This window comes from Aythya fuligula, chromosome 6 (assembly GCF_009819795.1).
Source record: "Aythya fuligula isolate bAytFul2 chromosome 6, bAytFul2.pri, whole genome shotgun sequence".
Lineage (NCBI taxonomy): Eukaryota > Metazoa > Chordata > Aves > Anseriformes > Anatidae > Aythya > Aythya fuligula.
The window spans coordinates 16,059,294-16,085,461 of NC_045564.1; the positions used below are offsets into that span (position 1 = coordinate 16,059,294).

At 36.9% G+C, this 26,168-nt stretch overlaps 1 protein-coding gene across 3 annotated transcripts in view; it reads left to right on the plus strand.

Annotated features, from left to right (window-relative positions):
- PDE11A (phosphodiesterase 11A) overlaps positions 1-26,168 on the plus strand; it is a 136,826-nt gene that overhangs the window by 65,030 nt on the left and 45,628 nt on the right. For all 3 annotated transcript variants that reach the window (XM_032190159.1, XM_032190157.1, XM_032190158.1), the window contains 6 exons: positions 1,450-1,514; positions 6,246-6,381; positions 7,650-7,725; positions 9,201-9,268; positions 9,640-9,732; positions 13,108-13,158. In XM_032190159.1, coding sequence (XP_032046050.1) covers positions 1,450-1,514; positions 6,246-6,381; positions 7,650-7,725; positions 9,201-9,268; positions 9,640-9,732; positions 13,108-13,158 — 489 coding nt within the window. The remainder of the gene's footprint in view (positions 1-1,449; positions 1,515-6,245; positions 6,382-7,649; positions 7,726-9,200; positions 9,269-9,639; positions 9,733-13,107; positions 13,159-26,168) is intronic.

A 26,168-nucleotide genomic window follows, 5' to 3' on the forward strand; every position in this document is an offset into this window, starting at 1 on the left:
TTGCTATGGTTATTGCAACCAGTAGTAAAATAAGTGGCTGCCTTTATATTGGTAGCTCCATTCCGTGTTTTGCAGCTATTCAGCACAATCTATCCTTCTTTCTACTGATTTGAGAAGTAGCTGACAGATAAAAATGTTTGTAATAGCATTTTTTCTATCCAAATTTTTTCTTTCAATTCACTGACTCTGTAATTGATTTGTTGCAAGGCTATGAGAAGTGTAAATGATTATCAGAGAATCACAAGACTGTATATATTAGCAGAAAACATTTGATTTCCTAGAGGAAAGATATGGTTCTCATTTCATTTAAACTAATAGAAATTAAGAACTTTCAATGGGGTATCCCTAAATTACACTAGCATTCATAAAAGCAAGATCAAGCTTTGTATTTCATGTATATATTCTGTTACAGAATTTTAATGTTTCTAGTTTTTCTCTTTCTAGACCCCCCACACAGGTTTTATAATTACAAAATTATAAAAAATTACATTCCTATCTTTGCAAGTATAATGTGATTTTTATTTTTCATAGAGCAGTACACTGTGTTTGTAGCAAGTAGGTTGTGGGTGGCATTTCATTTTTTTTCTGCTCTTAGTACTATTTCTACCTTTGAACATAGAGGGTTTTTTCCAAACCATACACAATGAGTTCTTATTCCTCTGGAGCAAATCCTGAAATGTGGACAGACAAGGTATTCAGATAAGCCTAAAAAGGGTCAAGGCTTTCTTTTTCTAAATAATATTAAATCTTAAGTTAAGTTGGAATAGGAGAATAGCATCTTGCTGCACAACTGAGCATTTTTACAAGTGGCAAAACAGTTATCTTCCTGATTCTGCCTGTTTTGGGGTGGTTATATATATATATATATTTATATATACACAAATATATACACACACACACACAAATAAAAGTGGGTCTTTAAGGAGTAACTCAATACGAAGCCATGTCTAAAATATCACATATATCACATGAAAGACTTTTACAATACAGAACTGAAGTAGAAGGTGGGTATTCATTAGCATCCAAAAATATTATCTGTGTCAAATCAGCTACTCTTAAAATGTTTCATTTGTGTGCTGTTGGCACATTATGTTCAAGGAAAATAGGTTACAATTAGTACTAAAAAAAAAAAAAAAATCTGTTTATTTTTCTATATATAAAAAGCAATGAAGTTTGAGTAAAGCTCTGTAATTCATGTTCCAAAGTTCTTTGAGGGGGAGCATACTGTTGCAAAAATAACTTAATGAAGGAATATCAAACTATTTTATTTAGTTTTGTTTGTTTATGAGCAATGCATAGCGTGTTTGAACATGAATTGGAATATAGAGTTAATTTTTGTTTTAGAATCACCAGATTAAAATATTATTTAAATATAGGAACTTTATGTTAATGTTTTCTTGATATATCTATAATTTTAATAACAATTTTATTTCCTTTTTGATGTGACAGGTGGTGAAATTTACAAAATCCTTTGAGTTGTTATCTCCAAAATGTAGTGCTGATACTGAAAACAGGTTAGTACTCATTTCTTATATGGTTAATGGATTACTTCATTTTTCACAGTTTTGAATTTGCTTCATCTTAGTTTTATTTTACTACAGAGCTTTGGGTAGATTTGGTTGAGGAATGTGAGCTTACTGTTTTTACCAGGACAAGACTCCTGTACACTTCAAATGAAAAATTGCTTGTGTCAATATTGCTATATACATACTAAAATTATCTGAACTATCTCAGAGGAGAAACCAGGAAATAACTAATGCCTTTTTATTGTTGAACTTGTGGAGAATACACAAATGTCATTTTGATTGGTTAATACTGAAGTAAAAATTACAAAATTGTTTTAAAATTGTTTGTTGATCTCTTACAAAATGCCTCCTTTCAGTTGCATTGAAAGACTTCCAGTAAGATTTGATTTTTGTTCTTGTCAAGTTGGAAAATCTAAAAACCACAGAGAACATGAATTTGCTAGAAATTGTGTTCCTGTTACTGAATCTGGTGTGGAACCCCAGTCAAAATAAATGTGTATGTTTTGCTTGGCAGGAGCTGTATTTAAACATTGACAAAAAGCTAACTGTAAGAAATAATAGAGATTTTTGTGGAGTTATTGTATTAATTCCTACAAGATAATGAAAACCAGTAACAAAAGTTCACTTAAAAGCTCCTACATACCAAAGGAGTGGATGAAGATTCAGGGTTATTGTGAGAAGGTTTCTCCCATCTTTTAGAGCTCAAACCCAGTGATTATCTCAAATGTGAAAAAAAATATATATGTAGAAAAATATGTACGCAGAAAAATCATACTTATTTCCCATGCAGAATGATTGTCATAATGGGGTAAGCCTAACCTTCTGTCCATCCTGCTTTCTGTAACTTAGCAGGCTTGAAGATTACTTTGTGCTTTGCCATATGTAAGCCCTTTAAACAACATTCAAAACATATTTATGGATTTATTCTGCTTTTAGTGCTTTACTTCTTTACCTCCAGTGTGGTAAGAAGTTACCACTTACAACGTGCACATTCACCTTAGCCAAGGACTCCAAATTGTGCCAGTTCCTAATTATTTATGTTTTTCATGGACTGATCTCAGCATTACAAAAATAGTAGCTTTATTTTACTGTTTTTATTTTAGTATATTGTCTGTACAGGCTGATGGCAGAGTCTGGGTCCACAAAGAAAGACAGTGGTAGAAACTAGATCTCTTCCATGCCCTATCCATCACTGAAGGGTGATGGATTGGTGAGGTAAAATTGGGAAAGAAAAGCAAGTGATTAAAAGCATCACTTTAAGGTTAAATATGAATAAATATTCTGAGAATCATAAGTTACTTCTTTTGACAAAAAGCTTCAGAGTAGCAATTGTTCTTTCCTTGGTCAATTAAAAGGGTGAAAATAAATCCCTTTTGTTAAGGGACAAGGGATGTGGTTGTTCTTGTTTTTCTCAAAATTGATCGGTAGCCAGATTAGTCAACACAATGTAGAGTGGTGTCAAGATAACCAAGCTGGCTCATTTCTTGTTACCATAGTTATGCTAGCATGTTACCAAAAAGCAATTTGTAGTAGCCTGCTCTGCATGCAGTCAAGTAAAGATTATTTTAACTTTGGTCTGAGGCACATGAATAAACAAACTGGTAGTCGGTGTAATAAGACTTATAAAGGTGTATTTCTGTGCATCTTAATGTAAAGGCTTACTGGTTTTCTTTCATTTTTCATCTAGTGGAGAGTGAAGTTGGTTTTACAAAGATCAAGTTTAGACTGACAGATATGATGTCACATTTGGATCTAGCACAGGCACAGCTTGAGTTGTTGGCACTATAGTGGGAAAATAAAGGTTATTTAGGGTACAGAACAATGCCAGGAGCCCTTGACATTTGAGCATTTCTTCTAGTGAGTTTTGCCCTTTCTATTCCACATTCTACATCCCTAACTGATGGTAACATCATGAGATATTTTATGAAGGGAAAAATGGCAAGGTGACTTTCTTCATCACTACTCTAGTGAAGATAAATACAATTTATTTGAAATCTTAGTGGAAATCCCAAGATTATAGGCTGAGAATCATTCTAGTTATAAACTTTATCTGAAGGAGAGAAGGTCCAAGGACAATGTATCTCATGTGCTAACACATTTTCTTTGGTTTTAGAAGAAATTAGCTTTTCTTTTGCCTTTCTTATCTGTGCCTAATAACAGCTCACCTGTTTAGTCCTTGAATATTATAATGAATATTCACATCTTATCTTATTTTCTGTTGGTTGTTAAGAAATACCTTGCAAGGCCACGCTTGTATTATTCTGTTCAATTCAGCAGATGCCAACACACACCAGGATTGAGTTCAATTCTTATTCATAAAATGCTCTCCTTTTTGTCAATTACATTGTTCTTGAAGCACAGTTTTGCCAAATCTCTTAGTTTTTTTCTCTTTGGAAAAAAATATAAATAAAATAAAGCTACATGAATTGTAGAAGCCTTGAGGGTTCAGTTTGGATGTACCAGTGAGAAGATGCTGTGAGCTATATCTTTCCTGCACAGAAGTCATTTTAGTGGCTGATGTAGCTGAGATTACTGTTCTGCAACCGAAGTATCAGAGGTAGAGGGAAGGTGAGCAGGCTGAGCCAGGGGGTGGGTTGCTTGCTGAGGAAAATATTTGTGCTCCCTCCCAGCTGGACAGGTACAAAGAAAGTTCTGAAATCCCTGCTACTGCTGTTTCACTGTCACCATCCCTGGGGATGACACTCACTTGTGTATTGCCTGATTCCTTGCAGTGTTTTTATGCTGTTTAAGACATCTGTTTGCTCTCTTAGTCCTAGGAGTTTGTGGGTTCATGGGAACTCCTTCACATGAAAGAGTCCATGTCACATTAGAGACGATTGAAGGTGCTCATGACTCTGGCAGTACAACCTCCCTGCTGTCCCATGTATGTTCTGTCATCCCTGTCAGGGAATATCACTTTGGGGAGAGTCCACGAGGATGCACCTGTGTGAGGGAAGCCTGCAGCACTGCTTGGTGCTCAAGCTGGATTTTATTTTCTGTCTGGCACATGGTGCTGCTCCTTGCGTGTGGGCAAGACACGGGGGCAGTGGTGTGCAGCTGCCTGCATCAGTCCAGCAGCACTCACTCATGGCTTTCCACAGTATGGAGAAAATTGTTGCTTGTAATTTTTAGAGGAGCTTTTGATTGTTCTGAGTTGCTGAGGATAGAGAGGGAGCCAGCTGTCTGTGATTTGCATCAGAATTAAGCACTGATATTTCCTCCTGGTGAAAGTTGAGTGCCTCCCTCCAGAGAGCAGGTGTAAAGTACTTGCTAGGATTGGGGGAAACATAGTAGAACATGCTTCTAAAACTTCTTCCTGAAATATGTCATTTCTTTTACTTTAATTTATTTGCCATTTAAAATGTGTGACACTCATAATCCAGTCCTCATTTAAACTGTCTTACATTATAATGATAATATCATCCAGATTTTTAAGGTATGAACTGGGAGCTACGTGTTTGAAATTAGATTTTTATCTTTAAAGATTTTTCCTTCCTCTCAAGTATATTGATGTCCTGAAATAAATCTTAAATTATACAAATAAATTTTGTTACTTAGCTTAAAAACATTTTACTGTAGTAAAGGTTCCTGTCAAAGTGTAACATTTATTACAGTCACTCAAAATCCTTATCCCAACTGAAAGCTGATACACTTAGATTTCTTTGTGTAAATCATTATTATTATCTTTATTTATAGCCTTTTAGGACTATTGAGTTTTCTTTCAAATAAATGAGTTGAATTAGTCTCCAGAAAATTAATGCGGCCGACAAAAATCAATCCTTTCACTTTGACTGAGTCTTCCACACATTCTACTGTGCATCCTTCATCCCTGTCCATTATTTTGAGGTTTCAAGCCATAGCAGTCTTTTCCATAGCTGCTCAGTGTCACTTTTTTTTCTAAGTAATGTTTCTCAGGTGCTGAAAATTCATCAGTTTTCTTCTCAAAGCTAAGATAATATGCATTTATTTATTCACACAGAAATAGGTACCCCTTGCCAATGTCAAAAAACAGTTTACAGTAAGTCAATGAGAATTTTCCTGTGGATTGGATGAGGACTTGAAAACTCTGTGTCTACAGAGATCTTAAGCTGTGGTGGAGTCTGGTGTGTCAAGCCCCTAATTCTGGTGTCTTATGCTTGTTTACTGACATTCGTAGCTCGTATATCTACCAGAATCCACCTACTGTAACACACTTGCTTTATTGATTTCAAAACTTATTTCATAATCTTTTAATCAGACACTCTGATCCAGCACTCTAGACCAAATAAAAAATAAACAAGGCCTTTCAGATGACAAAAAAAAATATAAATGGAAGTATGGATTTTAAATAACTCAAGTTATTAGTCTAATTTGAAAAATTAAAGTCTGAAATTTTGCTTTCAGCTAGCTTTACAGAAAATATTTAGAACTGTTTTCTTTTGATGAGCAGAAATGTGGAACATAATTCTGCTATTGATTCATATGTCAATGCATTTTATTATTAAATGCATTTATTTTTCATAAGAGGACAATGCTATTTTCAGTAGAAAGAATTGTGTGAAGGAAATAATATTTTGGTGTACTGTTCATATAGATACCAAGTTATTGTTTCATAGGTAATGCTCAGTAACCATTAATAACTGAACAATTCTGCTCTTCCTATGAATATGCCTATAAGACATTCTCAACTTTCAAGCAATGTTGACCATTATTTTCTTCTCTTCCTATACTTTTTGGTAGTTTCAAAGACAGTGTGGAGAAATCATCGTCTTACTCTGACTGGCTAATAAATAATAGCATTGCTGAACTAGTAGCTTCCACAGGTCTCCCAGTGAATATCAGTGACGCTTATCAGGATCCCCGCTTTGATGCTGAAGTAAGAGAGTTTTGGAAATGTAAATATACTTTGTATTTTTGGCATTGCTATTAATATAGTCAAGTTTTATAGTTATATTCAAGTGGCTGTAAAGTGTGCATATTGTTTTTGAATTATTTTTCCTTGCTGTATGTCCTCCTTCTGGTCTGCTGGTGTTGAAATGGCTTTATACAGTAAAAACAGGTCATAGAATATAGGCAGTTACTGGTCTGCTCGTGATTTATTTTTTTTTAATTTAAGCAATGCTTTCCACTGCCAAAGTTCTTTGAGATTGAGGCAAACTGATTTTATATTGCTGAAAATTCTTCTGTTGTAGTTTGGTGTCAGCAATATCATCATTGTTAGCTGTTGGGGTGACTGGAACTATACACAGAGTGTGAACAGAACCAGTATCTAAAGAGATAAATGTTGTTTCTGATCTAACTTAGACAACTGCCCTTTTAATTTCATAATTTGCACAAACCAAATACACACGATGAACTTGTGAAAAGAATGAGATGCTTATCACTCCTAATAAATGCTCCATGTGTATCCTAACGTGTTTGTTCCAGTCACGGTTTGGAAGGTACAGATGCAGATTCAAATGTGTGTGTGCATGCCCCTAAGTAAATGTTAGAGGCATAGGGAAGGACAGTCGTCACTGCATTCTGCCCAGTGAAGCGGTATTACTGTGGGAGACTTGGCCAGCAGTTGGGCAGCTCATTAATCAGTGGGCAGTCTTGGTCAGCAAGCTTGCCACTACTACAGTAAGCGTGCTTGCAAGTGTTTCATGCAAGAGTTTCCTTGGCTCCAGTTTTATTGCGTATGTCATTATGGGTAATAGATCTCACACCAGCAGAATTTCTCAAAACAAAAAAATAATAGGGGCTAGCCGTAAAAATGTATGGGAAAAAATGTGTTGATGTTAATTTATTCAGAATTTCAAAAAGTACAATTAATGCCTGGGGTCAATCTCTTGCCAGAGAGATATGCTGAAATAAAGCACATCGATCCTTGATATGTTTGTGGTTGTACTTTTAATATGTTATGTCCTGAATAATTCACCCATCTCATATCTGTTTCACAGTTAGTCCGTTCAAAGTTAGAAGTGCTACCCAATTTGTATACAGAATATAATAACTTAATAAAAAGGGCAGCAATTATTTTCTGTTAGAGGATTCATGTAAAAATTTTATTCTTAAACTCAGTTATTGCAATCAATTATTTCAACAGAAAGTCAAGTGTAGTAAAGGAGGAGCATAATGGAAGCTCTCATTTCTACATTTTAGGCTGACCAGATTTCTGGCTTTCACATAAGGTCTGTTCTGTGTGTTCCTATATGGAATAGCAACCACCAAATAATTGGTAAGGCCTTCTGAAGAGCTTCCCCTGTTTTTGTGCTAATGTGAATTTAATTCTGTCTTTTTAATTCTGTGTTCCTTTTTCTTCTTTTTCCCAGCTGAATATTGTTAAGAAGTTACGGTACCTAGGATGCATGCTAAGTATCCAAGAAGGGATGTTTTGACTTGGATACTGTATGGACTTTTTCAGCTTTCCCACTGTGTTATTGTTAAGTTACATATTGTATTGAAACTTGAATACAAAATGAGATGAAAATTGAAATGCTAAAAATGTTACTGAAAAAAATGTTCCATAAGTTTTGATACTTTTTGACAGTCTGCCTTTTTTTTGTGTACAACTCAGGCAACTGTTTCTTCAGTCCAGCAAGGTGGTCATTTCCCTCTTTAATGATAAAATACATGGTCAGGGCCAACCTACTGGAGAGACTGTGGCAGCTGTCAGGGTTGCCTGTGGTGGTGGTGTGTGCTGGATCAGGACATGACAAGGTTTTACTGCCTGTTTGATAGGATGCTTCTCAGCTATGATGCACCTGCAATTGGCCCTGTATTATTTCTGGCTTTTGCCACAAAAAGGAGCGCCATTTATAAATAAGTGCCAGGTTTCCTCTATAACTTTCCACAGAATAATTCAAGTCAAAACCATAGCAATTGAAATCTGCAAGAGCAAGACCTGTGTGTTGTGGCTGTTGGTGAGAGCTGAAATTGGTAGTGCTTTGCTGGAGGTGCTTAGTGCCCTGCAGGATCAGGATCTTTGAGCTTAATCAGCAGAGGTGACATGGGAAAAAATCCTTTTAAAAATATGGCTCATTGTGAAGTGCATATTACCTTAAAGAACTAGAAAAACTCAACCCTCTATTGCTGATAGCTTTTACTGTTTTTCTAAGGGCATATTGTAGCTAAATGAAACAGAAATGGTCTGTTTCAGTATAACTCAGTATTAGTTCAGCTAGAGCTAAGAGCTTTGACCACTTTTTCAAGTGGTTTAAGGAATGACTTTTTTTTCATTATTCAATAAATTCGTGGACCGGTCATGAAAAAATATTTTTTTAAAAAATGACATATACCCAGGTGATGCCAAATTAGCTAGTATTTAGGAATGAAGATACTACTCTGGCAAATTATATAAGTAACTTCAAATTGCTAGCACAAGTTACCTGGTTCTGTTTGCCAAGTCCTTAAGTTCTTTCTCAAAGAGATATTTAACTTTTTGTGAAAGGCATCGTCAGTCACTTTCTTTAGATCTCCAGTATTATAGTTACAGGGCAAAGAATAACAGTTGAAAATAATAAACTGAGTCCTGGTAACAGAAGTCAGACTTTCACATATCAATGTCTGCTTAATGTTTTTCGTAATAAATATTTTCAATTTTGCTTTTCAGTTTGAAAACAATGTGTTAGAAAATATGTTAGTAATGAATAGAATATTCTGCCTTATGAATTAATGAATAAAGATTGTAATTCATATTTATGCTTTCTAAAGGGGTAGCTCAAGTGCTGAACAGGCTTGATGGGAAACCCTTTGATGATGCTGACCAGCGACTGTTTGAGGTAAGAGATGTTCTGTTTTGTAGCAATAACAGTTCTTCAACAGAATTTGGTATTTCTGGGTAGTGCTACTTCAGCCTACTTTAGGGAGGTGGGTATAAGTTGTCTGTATTTGCGGTTTACCATTAGTTCTCAGAAGCTCTCAATAAGATTGCATCCTAATCAAAACATTTCTCGCATCTGATCGTTTTCATCTTCTTGAGAACAGTGACTTACATGCATTCTCAAGATAACCTGTCTAAACATAATTATTGCTAATATTTACATGTACTTCCTTTTCAGTTGTTAAGTATTCATCTTCATGTTTGTATTATAACAGAATGTAAGTTGATTTCTTTTTCTCCCCTTTCCCTTCTCCCCTTCTCTCATTTTAGGCTTTTGTTATTTTTTGTGGCCTCGGCATCAACAATACAATTATGTATGACCAAGTGAAGAAATCCTGGGCGAAACAGTCTGTGGCTCTTGATGTACGTGTACATCTTACTGAAGCTTTTCACTCACAAGTGTCATATATAAAGAAAGCTACTGCTTCTGAATTTCTTGTAGTTAGAAAAATTTTCTATATATCTACCTCTGCACCTGAGAGCATTTTCTTACAGTAATACTGAAGCAAAATTTCCTCAGAGTACACTTAGCTGGGAAACTCATGCAAAACTCTAAGTAATTTTGAACCTATCTATAACATTTGATTTCACACCCCTGCTTTTTGTATTTATTTATTTTTTTATTATTTGTTAATGTCAGGAGGGAATAGTGATAAGAAACTAATTTCTTACAGGTATAGATTTAGGAATGAGTTTAGGTGTTACATTTATTTTCCTGTTCATCAGTAACCGAAAATTTCTTAAATTTGATATTTTACATAGCCTGCTGTCTTTTTTTTTTTTTTTTTTTTTTTTTTTTTTTTTTTTTTTTTTACTTTTATAGTGCTGTAAAGTGTAAATGAATAGTACTGTGAACAGTGAAAAAAATTGATCATCAGGTTTTTCAAAAGCAGCACCTGCTGAACCCTCATCAGATATGGCTTGCTAGAATAAAGTCAGAGCAGGATCTCTAGCAGCTCAGTAAGCTCTGCAGTGGGTCAAAGCAAATACATAATGCAAGGTACCTGGCATTCCAGCACACTTCCTGTCTATATAAAATGCATATAGAGTAGCAAAATGGATAAAAAGGTTTCTCTCTCTCTCTCTTTTTTTTTTTTTTTAACCCCCTATCTTTGTAGGAGTTACTTTCCCTGTGTTTATTTCCTATTCATAAAGAACAAAACCTACAAGCTCCAGTAAAACAAACTCTAAAATTTCAAAAAAATATGGCTATTTAAAGTCCTAAGCTAATTCAACAATAAAGTACTATTCTCTATTATATTCTGAAGATTTTATACATAAATATATTGAAAATAATCTTGGTGAGAACAAAGCTTTGAACTTTGAGGATAGATTTGCAGATTTACATTATCCCTGCTAATAATGCAATAATGGAGGATGGATTGAATTAAATTTAAGATCTTTTCAAAGGCATTATGCAAGACTGATATTTTTTTAAAACATTCTTTTAGTGAAATGGTAACATTGCTAAGATCTTAGTATTGTTATAAATTTCACATCTGATAACAGAAGAAAATGATCTAGATATCCCTGATGTGTGCACACTAACTGTAGAACTCCTTTGAATTTACACAGTACCCACCATTGTGATAAGAACCACTAAAACAGTGTTAGTCTGAATGACATACGAATTTCTCTCTATATTAAATCAAAAATCAAACCAAACTGGATTTCTATGAAGACAGCATAATATTTTTCCTCTCCTTTAGGGTTGAAGATGTTTGTCTATGTATTGGGAATTAATCCTGTAAAGCATATAGATGTGAATTATTTTTAAATCAATAGGACTACTCATGTTAGAAAACATTCTAATCATAAGTAGCACTTTGATTATTCCTATTTATTTATTCACCTTGGAGGAAAAATGAAAAACCTTCCTATTTGGTCCTTCAGCAAGATTCCTTATTCTTTACATATCACAGTCTTGAATTACTGTAAGCCTTCATACGCTGCAGTTATTTGTGCAATATTATAGCTTAGACTGAATGTTCTCCCTGGTAAGAAAAACAAGCAATGCCAGCTTTCACACTTAGATACATAGGTATGAAAGTTAACATAGAAATGTATTTACTACTGAAACCAAGGATATTTAAATTTCTTGCTTTAGACTACAGCTTCTTTCTTAGATCTAAAAAAGACTAATAGTCATATAGCTTGAATGTAGATTATACATTTGATAAATGGCCACTGTGCTTCAGTGAAGAGTAATTCTATCTATAAATGAGCAACAACTCACAATAATAATTGTGTAAAGTGATTGAAGACATAGCAGAGAAATACTGAACAAAGAATGGTATATGCTGAAGGGCTGTGAATCCATTTTTCAGTAATAGATTATTACTATTTATGTCCTTAGCTAGGCTGACAGAGTGGCATTTCAAGATGACATTGATATCAGACATAAAATAAATCAATTTGATATGTACTATGAAAAGATTCTTATCCAAATATATAGATTAGAATTCTTGTAAGACTGACTAATAAATAGAAAACCTAAACGTAAATAAATGATGGGTACAGGTTGACAGTAGGGTGCCATATGGTTCTAAACAGGTTGCTGTCTTAAACATTAAGGATTCAAACTTAATTAAAGTTAGAGTAATGAAAATTAGGAAGGACTATACAAATCTATAGGAATATGAGTGCAGATAAAGGAGAAGCTTGACAAGAATGTTGGTATTAAGTGCAATCTGTCATAGCAGAAAACAATTTTTACTTAACTTAGATTTCTGAAAAACTGCAATAGGGTTGGATAGAAAACTAGATCCTTTTTGAGAAAAGATGATATATACATATTGAAAGTAAAATGTGGGACAGAAGTAAATTGGCATTTGTTATTTATTCTTCCATAGTGTGGGGGTGATTTCCAGTTGGTGAAAGAGAACGCCTTTATAACTGATAGAGTAAATGCATCTTGGACTTATTGCTACAAGATATTGCAAGCCAAGGGCATTTGAAATAGAGTAGAATTTAAGATGAAAAAATGATGAAAAATATTTTTAATTTTGAAATTAATAACAAAGCTTTAGTACATAAGCAGACCACGTGCTGCTGTGGGGTGAGGAGGGCCTGTCATTGCTAGGAATGCTCTGGGTGTGCAAGCCTGCTTCTGGACCACCACCTTGTCCCATGCAGTCAGACCTCCGTGGATCCAGCATATAGGATATAGCTTTTGCACCTTCTGGAATTATTGTTCAGTGCTAGTATCTTCATAAAAGGATATAATGTATTCAGCTTAAATGTATGCATACTTTTAGGTAATAACGCTAGGTGTGCATTACTTTGTGTGTTATATCTGATGTTTCCGTCTCCAGAACAGCAATGGAGAGAATGTCAGGCATAGCTTAGAGGTGCTAATTTGCATGTGCTGACATGCCACTCGCAGAGGCATTACAGCTCTACAGTATAGCAAAAGGTGTTATTTAAAGTCTATATACCTACTATTATTTTTTTTTAATTAAGTTCTTTCTCTTTTAACTGTAGAATTCCAGAACAATATAAGAGCAGTTATAATATTCAGTTACTGGCTGTGGTTCCCTGTAAAACTACCTGCAACATCAGTACCAAACGATAACGTGTAACTAGTTATTATAAAGTGGTATTCAGAACTGAATTATCATGCATAAATATTAATTAAATTTGTTTTAAAAATCATTGATTAGACTGCAGTACAGAGACCTATTAATTCAACATGTCAGGTCTGATTTTTTTTATATTTTTTTTTTTTCCCTGGGACAGGTGTTATCTTATCATGCAACTTGTTCAAAGGCAGAAGTGGATAAATTTAAGGTAAGGATTTATGTTTTTGGTTATTTCCGAGAATATAACAGTAAATTAAAATGCATGTGGATTAAAGTTTTACTTTACAGTAAGTAGAAAATAATTAGCAATGTTTTATGGAGCGTGTACTACATGTTAGACTGTTACGCAAAGAAGGTAGAAAAAAAAATCTTTGAAAAAGATGAAAGATGCAGTGACGGGTGGAAAGCAGCAAAATACTATGGCCTCATCACCAGCTGCTGGAACTGCATATCAGCATGGGTTTGGAGGCCTCCTCAGCAAGAACAACCATAGTGGAGTTGAGGAAGAGGCTAAAGAAAATGAGAAAAACTTGAGACTTTGCATGCTTATAGTGTGGAAGTTTGCGTTTACTAACAAAGCAGAACAGTCACAGTCAAGACTGTGTAGAGGCTCAGAAGGTTGGATGTTGAAGGCAAGAAATCCTCTTTCAACTTCTTGAAGTGCCCTGGGCAGAAATGTAAAGCAATGTATGCTGAGCATAGCACTGCTAAGGACCAATAATTACAGAATTTCTAGGTTGGAAGAGACCTCAAGGTCATCGAGTCCAACCTCCAACCTAACGCTAACAGCCCTCCACTAAACCATATCCCTAAGCTCTACACCTAAACGTCTTTTGAAGACTTCCAGGGATGGTGACTCCACCACTTCCCTGGGCAGCCTGTTCCAGTGCCTCACAACCCTTTCAGTGAAGAAGTTCTTCCTAACATCTAACCTAAAACTCCCCTGGCTCAACTTAAGCCCATTCCCCCTCATCCTGTCACCAGGCACGTGGGAGAACAGGCCAACCCCCACCTCGCTACAGCCTCCCTTGAGGTACCTATAGAGAGCGATAAGGTCACCCCTGAGCCTCCTCTTCTCCAGGCTGAACAAGCCCAGCTCCCTCAGCCGCTCCTCGTAGGACTTGTTCTCCAGGCCCCTCACCAGCTTCGTCGCCCTTCTCTGGACCCACTCAAGCACCTCGATGTCCTTCTTGTAGCGAGGGGCCCAAAACTGAACACAGTACTCGAGGTGCGGCCTCACCAGAGCTGAGTACAGGGGGACGATCACCTCCCTAGCCCTGCTGGTCACGCTGTTCCTAATACAAGCCAGGATGCCGTTGGCCTTCTTGGCCACCTGAGCACACTGCTGGCTCATATTCAGCCAACTATCCACCATCACTCCCAGGTCCTTCTCTGCCTGGCAGCTTTCCAACCATTCCTCTCCCAGCCTGTAGCTCTGCTTGGGGTTATTGCGCCCCAGGTGCAGGACCCGGCACTTGGCCTTGTTGAACTTCATGCAGTTGACCTCAGCCCATCGGTGCAGCCTATCCAGATCCTCCTGCAGAGCTTTCCTACCCTCAAGCAGATCGACACACGCACCTAACTTGGTGTCATCTGCGAACTTACTGAGGGTGCACTCGATGCCCTCGTCCAGATCATCGATGAAGATATTAAAGAGGACCGGCCCCAGCACCGAGCCCTGGGGGACGCCACTAGTGACTGGCCTCCAACTGGATTTGGCTCCATTCACCACGACTCTTTGGGCCCAGCTATCCAGCCAGTTTCTAACCCAACGAAGCGTGCGCCAGTCCAAGCCAAGAGCAGCCAGTTTCTTGAGGAGAATGCTGTGGGAGACGGTGTCAAAAGCCTTGCTGAAGTCAAGGTAGACCACATCCACAGCCTTTCCCTCATCCACCCAGCGCGTCACTCTGTCATAGAAGGAGATCAGGTTCGTCAGGCATGACCTGCCTTTCATAAAGCCATGCTGACTGGGCCTGATCGCCTGCTTCCCCCTACATTTTCATGCAAAATCCTGCCTTGCCATGGGGCAGAGGATAGGGGGAATGATGACCTTGCTCTTTCATTGTTGCCAATGCTCTTTCATTGTTGCCAATGAAAGAGCTGCTTTTGTGATAGGCTTTGTCCTTTTCTTCTTGAGATAACACTAGGGAAATTTGGTCTTTCGTTGGCTGTGAGGAGTCTGTGTAGTAGAGGGCTTCTCAGAGCTGTATGAGAAGCTCCCATGGTCTCCCGTACACAAAGTACACCAGAAGCTGTCGTGAGGTCTGGGAAGGAGGTCTGGGTGTGGGTAGTTGTGAACCCACACCAATAGCCTCCCCACTGTCTGTCTGATAAGTGCTTGGTGGTTGCTTTGAAACCTGTCTGGCTAGGTGCAACCTCTAAGCATCATGAAGGTGGATGTGGTGAAAGGTCAAAGCTGTTGGTGACCTAGCAGAACCGGTACTGATGAGTTACATGGGCTGAGGAAGGGCAGCTATTGCTAGTTAATCAGCTTGTAGTTTATTGCCTAAACAATAGCTGTGCCTTAGAACTCTGCATTAATAATGGGTAAGAAGGGTATAATAATCTCTTCTCATAACATTCTAGCTTCTTGGATTCAGATACTAGTGTGAGGAGGGGCTATGCTACTTATTTTCCCAGGTGTCCTCATTAATAGATTTGCCAGTCTCCAAGTAAAGAATGTCTTGTCATTATCCATTTACCAGAAAGACATGCAACTACCTATTTAACTGTAAATGATAAGGTAAAAGGAAATGAAAAGCACTTATTCATTAGAAACCACAATAGATATACATTTTTATAAAGGATATAGATGAGAAAATGATGACTATAACCTAGCACTGCTTAAACTAAACTGAGATATTTTTTCAGAAGAATATTTCTCTCCTATATCTAGGTGTCTTGCTTTCAGTTCCTGACAAAATGAGTGCCAGGTAGTCTTTGTTCATGCTTTACACCAATGATTGCTTTTTTTGTTATAAAACATAAAAAAAATAAATTAAAAAAAAAAAAAACAAAAAACAAAAAAAAAAACAGCTTGTCTTATGGGCCATCAACAGGGGGCTTATCCCTAGAGAGGGCAATCTATCCATGGGATGAAGTTGCTCCCATCTTCCCCTTTGCAGGGCTCTGGCAGCTGATCTGCCTGCCAAGGTCTCCTGGGGCATCCTGCCCTGAAATCTCTGTTCTTTTTCACTGTTTATTGTATTGTTATATTTTGTGTAAGCTCTATGTTATATTAGGGTCATCTTGTAGACTTGACTGGCTAGTAAACAATTTTTCCCTTTGGAGGTGTTTGGGGCTAAAGTGTCCCCTTTCTTTTCAGTGATTTATTGTCACGTGCCGGTGGAAATGCCTGTTACAGTTTACCTACGTTCTGGTTCAGTCAGAATAGGAATAAACACCCTTTAGAGAAACATCTAAATGAGAGTAATGCCAGTAGTTCACTACTGGCTTAACTGACATGGGACCTAACAGTAATTAGTGACTTTGGAGTGACAATACATTTCAGATGACAGCTTTTCAACGTTTTATCTCTACGCATGCAGGAACTGCACACCAAGAGCTTAGAAATAATTACATATTATTCCTGCTAGTTCAAGCTGTTTATTTCTGTTTTTGCCATCTTATTTCATTATAGCTTTAGTAAAGTGGCTTTCCATAATTTTTCTTTGCCCAAAGTCTCGGGAATATTCCAATATGAAGCAAAAAATTGCAAGTATATTTGTACTTGCTCTATCTTTTAGCAACAAGTTAATTGTATTGCATTACAGAAAGCCTGCCAAGATTAAAGTTCCTTTTTACATGAAATTTTGTCAATAACTTCCTACTGTTATTGGATGAATTCACAAATTCTTATTATATACTTGGTGTGTTTTTAAGAATTAAAGCTCATTACCATGAGCAAGTTGCATGAAGTAAATAAAATTTATTTCAGTTGCTACTAATCCTGCTTGAGAATTAATAGAGCAACAACAAAAAGTAAGAAAACGGTAAGAAAATTTGCAGTTAAGTTTTTGGTAATCATTAGCACTTACACTAGCAGGCGCAACTTTCTCTGGAGGCCAGCGTGGGCAGGTGAAGAGCTGCTGGCCCAGAGGGGCCACCCACTGGGTCTGCTGCCAGCACCCAGGCAAGTGGGGATGGAAGGTGCACACTTCCAACACCCAGACAGCTCGTTTTTGCAGTGAGGGAGAGGGCTTAGCCCTCCAGGCAGACACAAGCAGTATAGCAGAGATCTGGATTCAGAGCCTGAGCAAATTCCTTACTCTTTGCAGGTAATAGTCTGGCCCTAGGGAAGGTAAGGCCCTAGGGAGGTTTGCCATTGATTTTAGTAAGCCAGGGATGTCTGTGGCTTCATTTGGCATCTGTAAAATTGCATAGTGGTGTTCCCCATCACACCCTCCATCCATTTACTCATGGTAGTCAGTCTTTTGCACTGTGTTTTGATAGAACGAGATCTCTTGGAAAAAAAATAAAATAAAATTTAAGCTCCTGTCCTCTTTTTATGCCAGTTTAAAATGTATTTTAAGTTTGTATCAACTTTAAGTTGGTATGCAGTACAAAACAGACCCTTTTTCCTGAAAAGTTCAGTTTTTAAAATGAGGAAAGACATGTGGAAGCTTAATTGATGGAGTTTCAACAACAGCCAATTGAATCAGAATTATTAATCAGAACTAATTGTGGCATGCCATCATCATTCCTCTACTGGGGTTATGCACTGTACTTCCAGGTTATAAGAAAGAGGATGTTTTTTGAGATGTATGGATTTAAAATAAGAGTAATGAATAGATACAATTTATAGTATTCTATGTAGACTTTCCATTGCTAGATTATTTTGCTACCAAATATTTTTCAACCTTGATTTTAAATTTAAATTATGATAGACTCCTTTAAAAAAATAAAAAATAAAAATAATATCAGATATGCTGCTATATTCTTCTAAACTGCATAATATTTTAATTTTTCTGGCATTTTGCTGCATTACTGTGATAGGTGGATTTCTGATACCATTGCTGTAGATCTGGGAAGAATTTTTTTTTTTTTTGGTGAGCATTTGCAAGTAAAACAACAAAAAACAAAAATCTACCTTGAATGCAAACATTTATTATGTATCTGATAATGACTATCTGAAGTCTGAGCCTGATTTATCACTGCACTTCTTGCTTGCATCTACACAACTGCATTAAACTGGCACTGAATTTTGGCAGGATAAACCAAAGTAATGCACCAATGAATCATACCCACATCAATATTATTTTTTTGGAAAAGTTAGAAATATGTATGATTTTTAAAAACTGGCAACTCAGTCCTCTCTTGTATTTTAGACATGGAAATGACAGAATATTTTATTATCTACTAGTGCTACTATTTAGCTATAAGCATTTCTAGTATTGGAATAGAAAGATCTATGACTAGTGAAGTCTGATTGATGCTATTCTATAGCATTGTCCTGCAGTGCCAGGTTTCTTCTCATTGAAATGCAGACTCTCCAAGCCTAAAAATAGTCATCCTTTAGGCAAATATAGAAAGCCAAGATACATGAGTAAAGAATGCAGAATTGTGTAGGACAGGATATTTATAGCAAGAGTTACTGGCTTCTGAGACAGTAATGAACAAGTCCTGTGACTTAAACAGCAAGCAGTCCCACAAACACGTATCACCTTTAAATTTAATGTAGTTTCCAAAGAGAATATGTAAACACTGTCCTATTATGGGTAATATACAAGAAGCTATTTTTAAAAACCTAACCTAATTGTGCAGCTGTGAATGGTATAAGCCAGATCAATATTTAATGACTATGATGCATTATTTATAGCCCCGTGAGAGATTCCCTTTTTTAGGTCAAACAGCACACAGGAGAGCTACACAACAGAAAATAATGTATCACCTGCTTTACAGAGGCTTCAATTCAAAATGTATCATTAATAACAATCCCCATGTTTCTCAATTGCATCACCTGAGGTGTGGCTAGTTAAGACTTACCTTCGCATGGGGAGAGGCTTTTTTATGTCTCTCAAAAATACAGAGATTAACTGAGTAAAGATGAAGAGATGAACCGACAAGAGAAACCACCTTTAAGACTGCTACTGTATATGACAATGTAAACAGTTGAATACATGAACAATGACAGATTTAAGTGACTTTGATACCAGGAGTGCACTACATGTATGAGATGTAAGTGAATCTGCATTTGTGTCGTACATTGTGTCACTACAATTTTTACACCCACTATTAAAAGTAGAACAGTGGCAGCACAATGAGAAATATAATTTTATGTATTAATTTTACCTCCAATCTCTGTAAGGAGGGGGAAAGCAATCCTAGACTATATTATTCTCTGTTGTGTCATCATCTTTCAATTTAGAACTATTTTAGTTACTTTTATGTTGTGGTAATTAAATCATTTGTAGTGGTTTATAATAATTTCATTATAGTCTTACTTGGTAATTAAATTTCGGAAAGACAAGTTGCCCTCTGTTTTGGACCACTTATGAAGTATTACCAGTGTTTAAAAATGTATTGCTGGAAGATGATATTTTTTGCACTTGGCCGTGTAGGTGACACTGTTTCGAACTGTTGGGCAGCACAGATTTAACGAGGACCGCAGACATGCAGTCGCGCTGCAAAGTCAGTATGGCAAACTATGGTCCGAGCCATGCATATGGTGAAGCACATACAGTTCTTTGAGCCCCAAACCCCTCTGTAAGTGCATGAAGGTATTCACACATTTAAGTAGTTTTAAGGTTGTCCCTAAGACCAGTCACACAGACTCTTTCACTCCTCCTTGCTGTCACAGGAGGGACTGTGCTGACACCAAGCTGTTCCCTAGTGCTATTCCAGCAGAATCACAGAATCACAGAATTTCTAGGTTGGAAGAGACCTCAAGATCATTGAGTCCAACCTCTGACCTAACGCTAACAGTCCCCACTAAACCATATCCCTAAGCTCTACATCTAAACGTCTTTTAAAGACTTCCAGGGATGGTGACTCCACCACTTCCCTGGGCAGCCTGTTCCCCTAAGCATAGTGGCAATGGGGAAAATAAAGGGAAATCTAGAGGGCAAACAAGGCTGAAGTGTTAATATCAAGCTGTATCCCCCTTCCCTTTTGAGAAACGCTCCTGCACAAGATGTAAAGCACAGCTTATATTTCTCTGCTTTTCCACATGCACTGCCTACGTAAGACAAGACCTAGAGCGTCGTGTTGAGAGCTTCATAATTCATGAAACCGAAATCTTTATTGTATTACATGATTTCATACCCTTCTACATGTGCCTATGTCTTCAGTTGTCATGGAAACAAGAAGTCAGATATGCATTGCATACACTGAAAATGATTACACAAAAAATAATGATTAAAAATAAAATACTGCTATTTTATATTAGTTTCTGAAATGTGAGGCTCTCATCTGGTGACATCAGGCTCTCTAGTTCAAAGACATGTAAAACTGGAAATTTTTTTTAAATTTCACTGAAGAGAAGGAATGGCAAGGCATGGTGAAGAGGAAGAGTAAAAGACTGCTCAATCTTTTCTCATACAGTGTATTTAGGTTTGTGAGCATCTAATGAAATTATATGGAGTACAGATTTTAATCTGACCAAAGACCTCCCTTCTGTAAATGTTTAGTTAAACTATGTGACCTATCACTGTAGATCTTAATGAGTTAAAAAGAAATACAAATTAAAAAAGTAACAGAAGCAAAAGGCAAATGAGGGCTGTTGCACAAAGACAGTTGCCTCTGGCTCAGGCAATCTCTGAGGTGCAGCTCACCAAAGCTGGGAGGAGAGCACCATGTCCATCATTCTCAGAGTTAAGGTGCAGGGCTTAGGAAGGACCTTTGGTCTGATAGAATACAGCCATTTAACCAGTGTTATTAACCAGTGCCTTCCAACAGTGTTGTTTGAAGAGGGAAAAAAAAAAAAATACATTCTTTGCATCACTTTGTCACCTAGAAAAGAGACTATGCCCTTTATGCTTAAGTTGCAGAAGAATGCTCTTTGACTTCTGTGTTACTGTCATAAATCTCAGAAATTGCAGATACGGAGTCTGATGAAAACGCCTGAGTTTGCTGAATTGTTTGTTTTAATAAGAGCTGTTTCCCTTCCTTTCTCAACCACCTGCTTCTGGAAGTGTTTCCCAGTCTCCCTACAAAGCTGTTCTTCTGCTCTTTTATGCAGTGCTGGGACCTGGGACTATCAGGTGCATTTCTTCCAATGCAACAGCCCCTCTCCCAGCATGAAATCTGATCCAGTGTGATAGGATTTACTGAGAATAAAGCATATGAAAGAACACTATGACAGTTTATTGAAGGAAACTAATCTATTTTTGCTTCAATTTGTTCCATGAGGGATTTTATCAGAAATAAGGAAAGTGGGACGACTTCACTGTGTCAGAGGCTTGAGAGGCACCTGCTTGTGAACTACTGTTAGAGCAGTACTATCATACATCAGTGCCTACCCTAATGTTAGGGATGCTTGACAGGAAACAATGGAACTTCTGAAATTGCTTTCTGAATTTTAAACATTTGCCTTTATTGCATTTTTGGCATTTTAATTTTATAGTAGCATTGTAGATACACAAAAACACCCATTAGATATTTCACCATTTCTGCTTTATAATTACAAAGGACTGTGTTGTGTTTCTGTTATAAGCCTGCATAAAACCAGTTTATTTTGAAGAGTAGGAGATAAGTAAGTCCTGGTTTTGAAAATTTTTCTCTTGAGGAAAAATCATATTACGAGAGTTGAGGAGAAAGTGAGAAACCCGTGGCCTGGAAGCTAGATAAAGCCCACAGTTTGATCATATGCCTATGCCCAGACTTTTTTTTTTTTTTTTCCTGTTTGAGATAGCACAGGTCATTAAATAAACTTGGGAAGGAATGGTCTTCCTTCAACAAGGAAGAAGTTCCAGTCTACAGATTAAGTCAGGGTAAGGGAGTCATGCGGATGTTAATAAGAAACTTTCCGTGATAATATTTTACACAAGCAAAGGAACAATGTATTTATTTGTGTCTACCATACAGAATAATCTCTGCACATATTTGCACCATATGTTAAAAAAGGGGGGTTAAGGGGTTACGATTGAAAATGTGAAAAATCTATATTGATATTCTGACTGCAGAGTAAAGACATGGTAACTAGAAATATTAAGTAATGAGTACATCTAAGATCAATTTATTCATAGTTATACTACAGCTTAATTAATCCTGCTAAACACCTTGACAAGTAATACACGTCTATTACTGAAAATAACAAAATTAAAATTACTTTCATGCTTAGAATGGGTCTTCATACTACTTTGTTAAAAAAGTCTTCTGAAAAGATGAAATATATTTCAATTGGTTTAGATTATAATAGAATTCTAGGAATTTCTGCCATATTTCATTATTATTCACAGTACTAAAAAAGCATTTGAAGCATTTAAAATGACTGACTTAGATAGTGGCTGCTTTTCAGTTTTTTAGTAATTACACATACTAGTACAGTAATAGTTCAACAACAGAAATTTTCATCAGAGGAGTGAGTAATAAACTTGGTTATTAATTTGCCTGTACTAAAAAAAAAAAAGTGTGCTACTACTTTGCTGCTCTCAACTAGTATATTTGTTATTGAAATGGGAAGTTTCTTATTTGTTGCATGTATTTTCCTATCCAAAACCATGGTTGGTCCAGGACTGGAGAATGCTTAGATAAGCAAATGAGAAACAGCAGTTGGGGACATAGCATTGTTCTAACTGAAGGTGAAATGATTCATTCTCCAACAGACCTGTTGTCTGTCCTTCAATCTGATCAGCCATCAAACCCTACAAGATTCTCTTATTCTCTTGTCAAGTGGAAAACACTGAGGAATAAATACAGTTCAACATTGCTACAGCGTTTAGCCAACAACCATGCAAAAAGCGATAAGGCATAGAATACGTTTAAAATGTCATGCAAGGCTGAGGAATATCTGAAGAATGTTTTATAAAAAATCAACACTTGTGAAATGATAAAGTAGTAAGCTTTGGTCCATGACAGATGTGGGAATTTTTATTTGGAAAGATTTTCAATCAGGAAGAAAAATCTATCTAGCAAAGACTTGTGCACTTAAATTGCAACAGAATGATTAAAAACTGGGATACTTCATTGAAAGATACTACTTTAGGAGGTCTTCACGGTGGGTTTGTAATGGTTCTTTCATTGTCTACGAGGAGTGAGTTATTCCCACACAGTTAATATATATCCCTGTGGAGGAAAGAATTCTTCAAAGAAATGAAGGGGAAAAAAGTATAAAATTTCAATAATATTTTTGAGTAATAATTTCATTTAACTGAGCTTAGATTCCTTTTGTAGCTTAGATTCCTTTTTGAAGTTATAGCTGGGAATTTTCTGATTAAAAAATCAAGTTGTTTTTCACCAAGCTTTATTTGGATAGAAATTTAATACTTTGCATTAATATTATCAAAATCGATTTTAAAATGAAACAAGTTCCCTAATAATAGTACTGATTTTTGAAACGAGGATGGAATCATTCATTTCCCCCCCAGCATGTACCCTACAAAAAGACAGAACACTTTTCTTTATTTCTGCCTGGATACTGTGTTCTGGCTGCAAACAGCTGTTTGTCATAAATGTTTGCTGGTATTGATTTTAAATTATTAATGGTAGCATTTCTGTAGGCATTTTTAAAAAATATTTTACAGAAGAAAAAATAAATGTCCTTTAAAAAAAGAAGACATCACCCTTAAAAGGCCTTTTACATTGCCAACTGGTTCGCATTTAGAGTTAAAATCTTTTTATAATTAAAGCCCTAGAAAGCGAGGGATGAGAGAGAGCTGAGAAACGTTTTTCTGAGATGAGTCTGTTTGGCCACTGGGTGCCATCCTTGCTCCACTTTAAGTCTGAGCATTTAGTGTTTTTGTTGGGCTGTAAAATCCTGGAAAAGGTAATACCAATGCAATTTCACACCATCGTAACGTTTGTGCGTGTGCATGTAGTGGAATATGTTAGCAGCACGGACAGCGTGTCCTTCCTGAATGAGTCACGGAGAGAATTGGGAGAAATATCCTGACAGGTTCAGACATGTTATGTCCATAGCAATATCCAACAATTTTTATTTTTTTTTTGCCGCCTTCTTTCAGCTGGTATAGAGCAAGGCAGTGCTGGAAGACCTGATCCTGCATGTGAGCGGCTGCGTTCTGTGCAGTATTAATTTAGGCTCTGGGACTATTTGAAAAGAAAAAATGCATGGATGCACAGTTGTTTCCTAAATAGGTTCATATTTGGGGTGTGTGTGTCTGTGTCATCCAAGCAAAACTATATGTAGCATATATTATGTGTAAAAAAAAAAAAAAAAAAAAAAAAAAAAAAAAATTCTATTCATTATTTATTCTGTTGCTTCATTATCTCTGGGGGATTCCTGAATTGTTTTATTCTCAAAAATCTCTTTTTTTAGTCTGGGAAAAATCCCAGGCAGTGTACATGTATTTTCTACCAGAGAAGTTAAGACAGTAGTTCTGCATTATTTTTTTTTAATTAAAAATATAAATGCTTAAAATATGTGAGAAATAAGATCTAGCACTTCTTTTTTTGCTCCAACTGTATGGAAAATGCACAGATTGTACCCCGGGCAAAAACAGAAAGCTGAATATTTTATGAGGCCATTTCTGTGAAGTGTTCCGTCATCTTTTGCGTTGCAACAAGCTTTGCCCAGGGCTGAATGTGCACAAAAGAGCTGAGAACATCAGATATCAGTGTTTTCCAGCACCTTTGTGATCGCCCTGCATGTACTGCATTCTGTTTGGGGTACTTAAACTTATTATAACAAACCCTGCTTTCTGTGCTGCTGTGCAGTAGTGTGTTTTATCCTAGGGCATACACCAAAAAAAAAAAAAAAAAAGGCTATTTCTATTTTAGAAATTATGCATATATATAGACTGATTGCAAATATCTGCTCATGTGTCTGCACTTTACCTGTGGTGGTGCTGGTAAGAAAAGGCTGTACATGGCATAACTAACACAGTATCATGGCAGGACCTAGTCTGTGGGTAACGACTGTCGAAGGGATGCGTGGCACTTACCTGGAGGAGACCCTGGTGACTATCTCCCGGTGTGGCCCAGCAAAGCAGCCTTGGGTAGGGATCCATATCCAGCTCCTTCCCTGGCCCGTTGTCTGCTCATTAACTGCATCTCTGAGTTGGTGGTGGCTCAGGTATTTATGCAGCTCTGTACCAGGCATGGACAATCCAGTGTCCCTGAAAGAGTCATACAGACAGACCTCGTCACTGAGATTCACGCCTCCACATCCCCGCACCTGATGATACGGCCTTTCCATAGCACCCTCTAAGTGTACAATGAGAGGGTTTATTCAAAACATTTGACAGGCCTAAGGTATCTAGGAGAAAAGGAGCAATAATATCAGTCAGATATCATAGTATTGTGATAGGGGCCAGTTAATGTGTATGTGTAAGATCTTCATTAAGAACTCAATCAACAACACAAAATAAGTATTTAAGGCTGTGTTGCAGCCTTCTACCTCAAAATAGCAATAGATAAAGGGCAACTTTGTTTAAAGAAAATTTATAAAGCTAGTAAGAGCTAGGTAGTAAGTAAGGACCTGAAAAAATACAAGATTTAAGTGCCTATTTATTTTTGTTGAAAGAGCAGGATTTGTACATTTTGTATTTTATCAGCAACGATGTTATGATGAGGCTGTGGGCTGTGTGTGAAGCAGAGCCTCCTGCTGCTCTGCAGGCTGGGGGCCTGGACTTGCTCTGCTGGTGGGCTCCATGGGGCCAAAGGATGCTGTGGAGAATGTACCTTGGTTCCAGTGAGGGAAATGGGGCTAATCCTCCTGGCTTGTTAAAGCTGTAGCAAGATGAAACAGATGAAACTGATTTGTTTTGTTTGTTTGTTTGTTTGTTTGTTTTTGTTTTTGTTTTTTTGTTTTGGAGGATGCTGTGTTAAGCACTCCTGAGGGTGCCTGGGGAGTGATTTATAGATCTAGAGTAGGAAAGGTGGATTTATTTATGTTTTTTAAACCTGATGAGAACTAAGGAGAAAAAGACAAAGATGAAACATTTTAAAGACAATTACTGCAACGTTCTCTATAGCTTTTCTATAAATGTATGTTGAAAGTTTGAAGGCATTTTCAGCATTATTTACTGTCTGCCTAGCACTAGTCTGTTACGGCTGTCACTCTAGCAGATCTGAAATAGGACTTTCTCTCCAGCTGAGGAG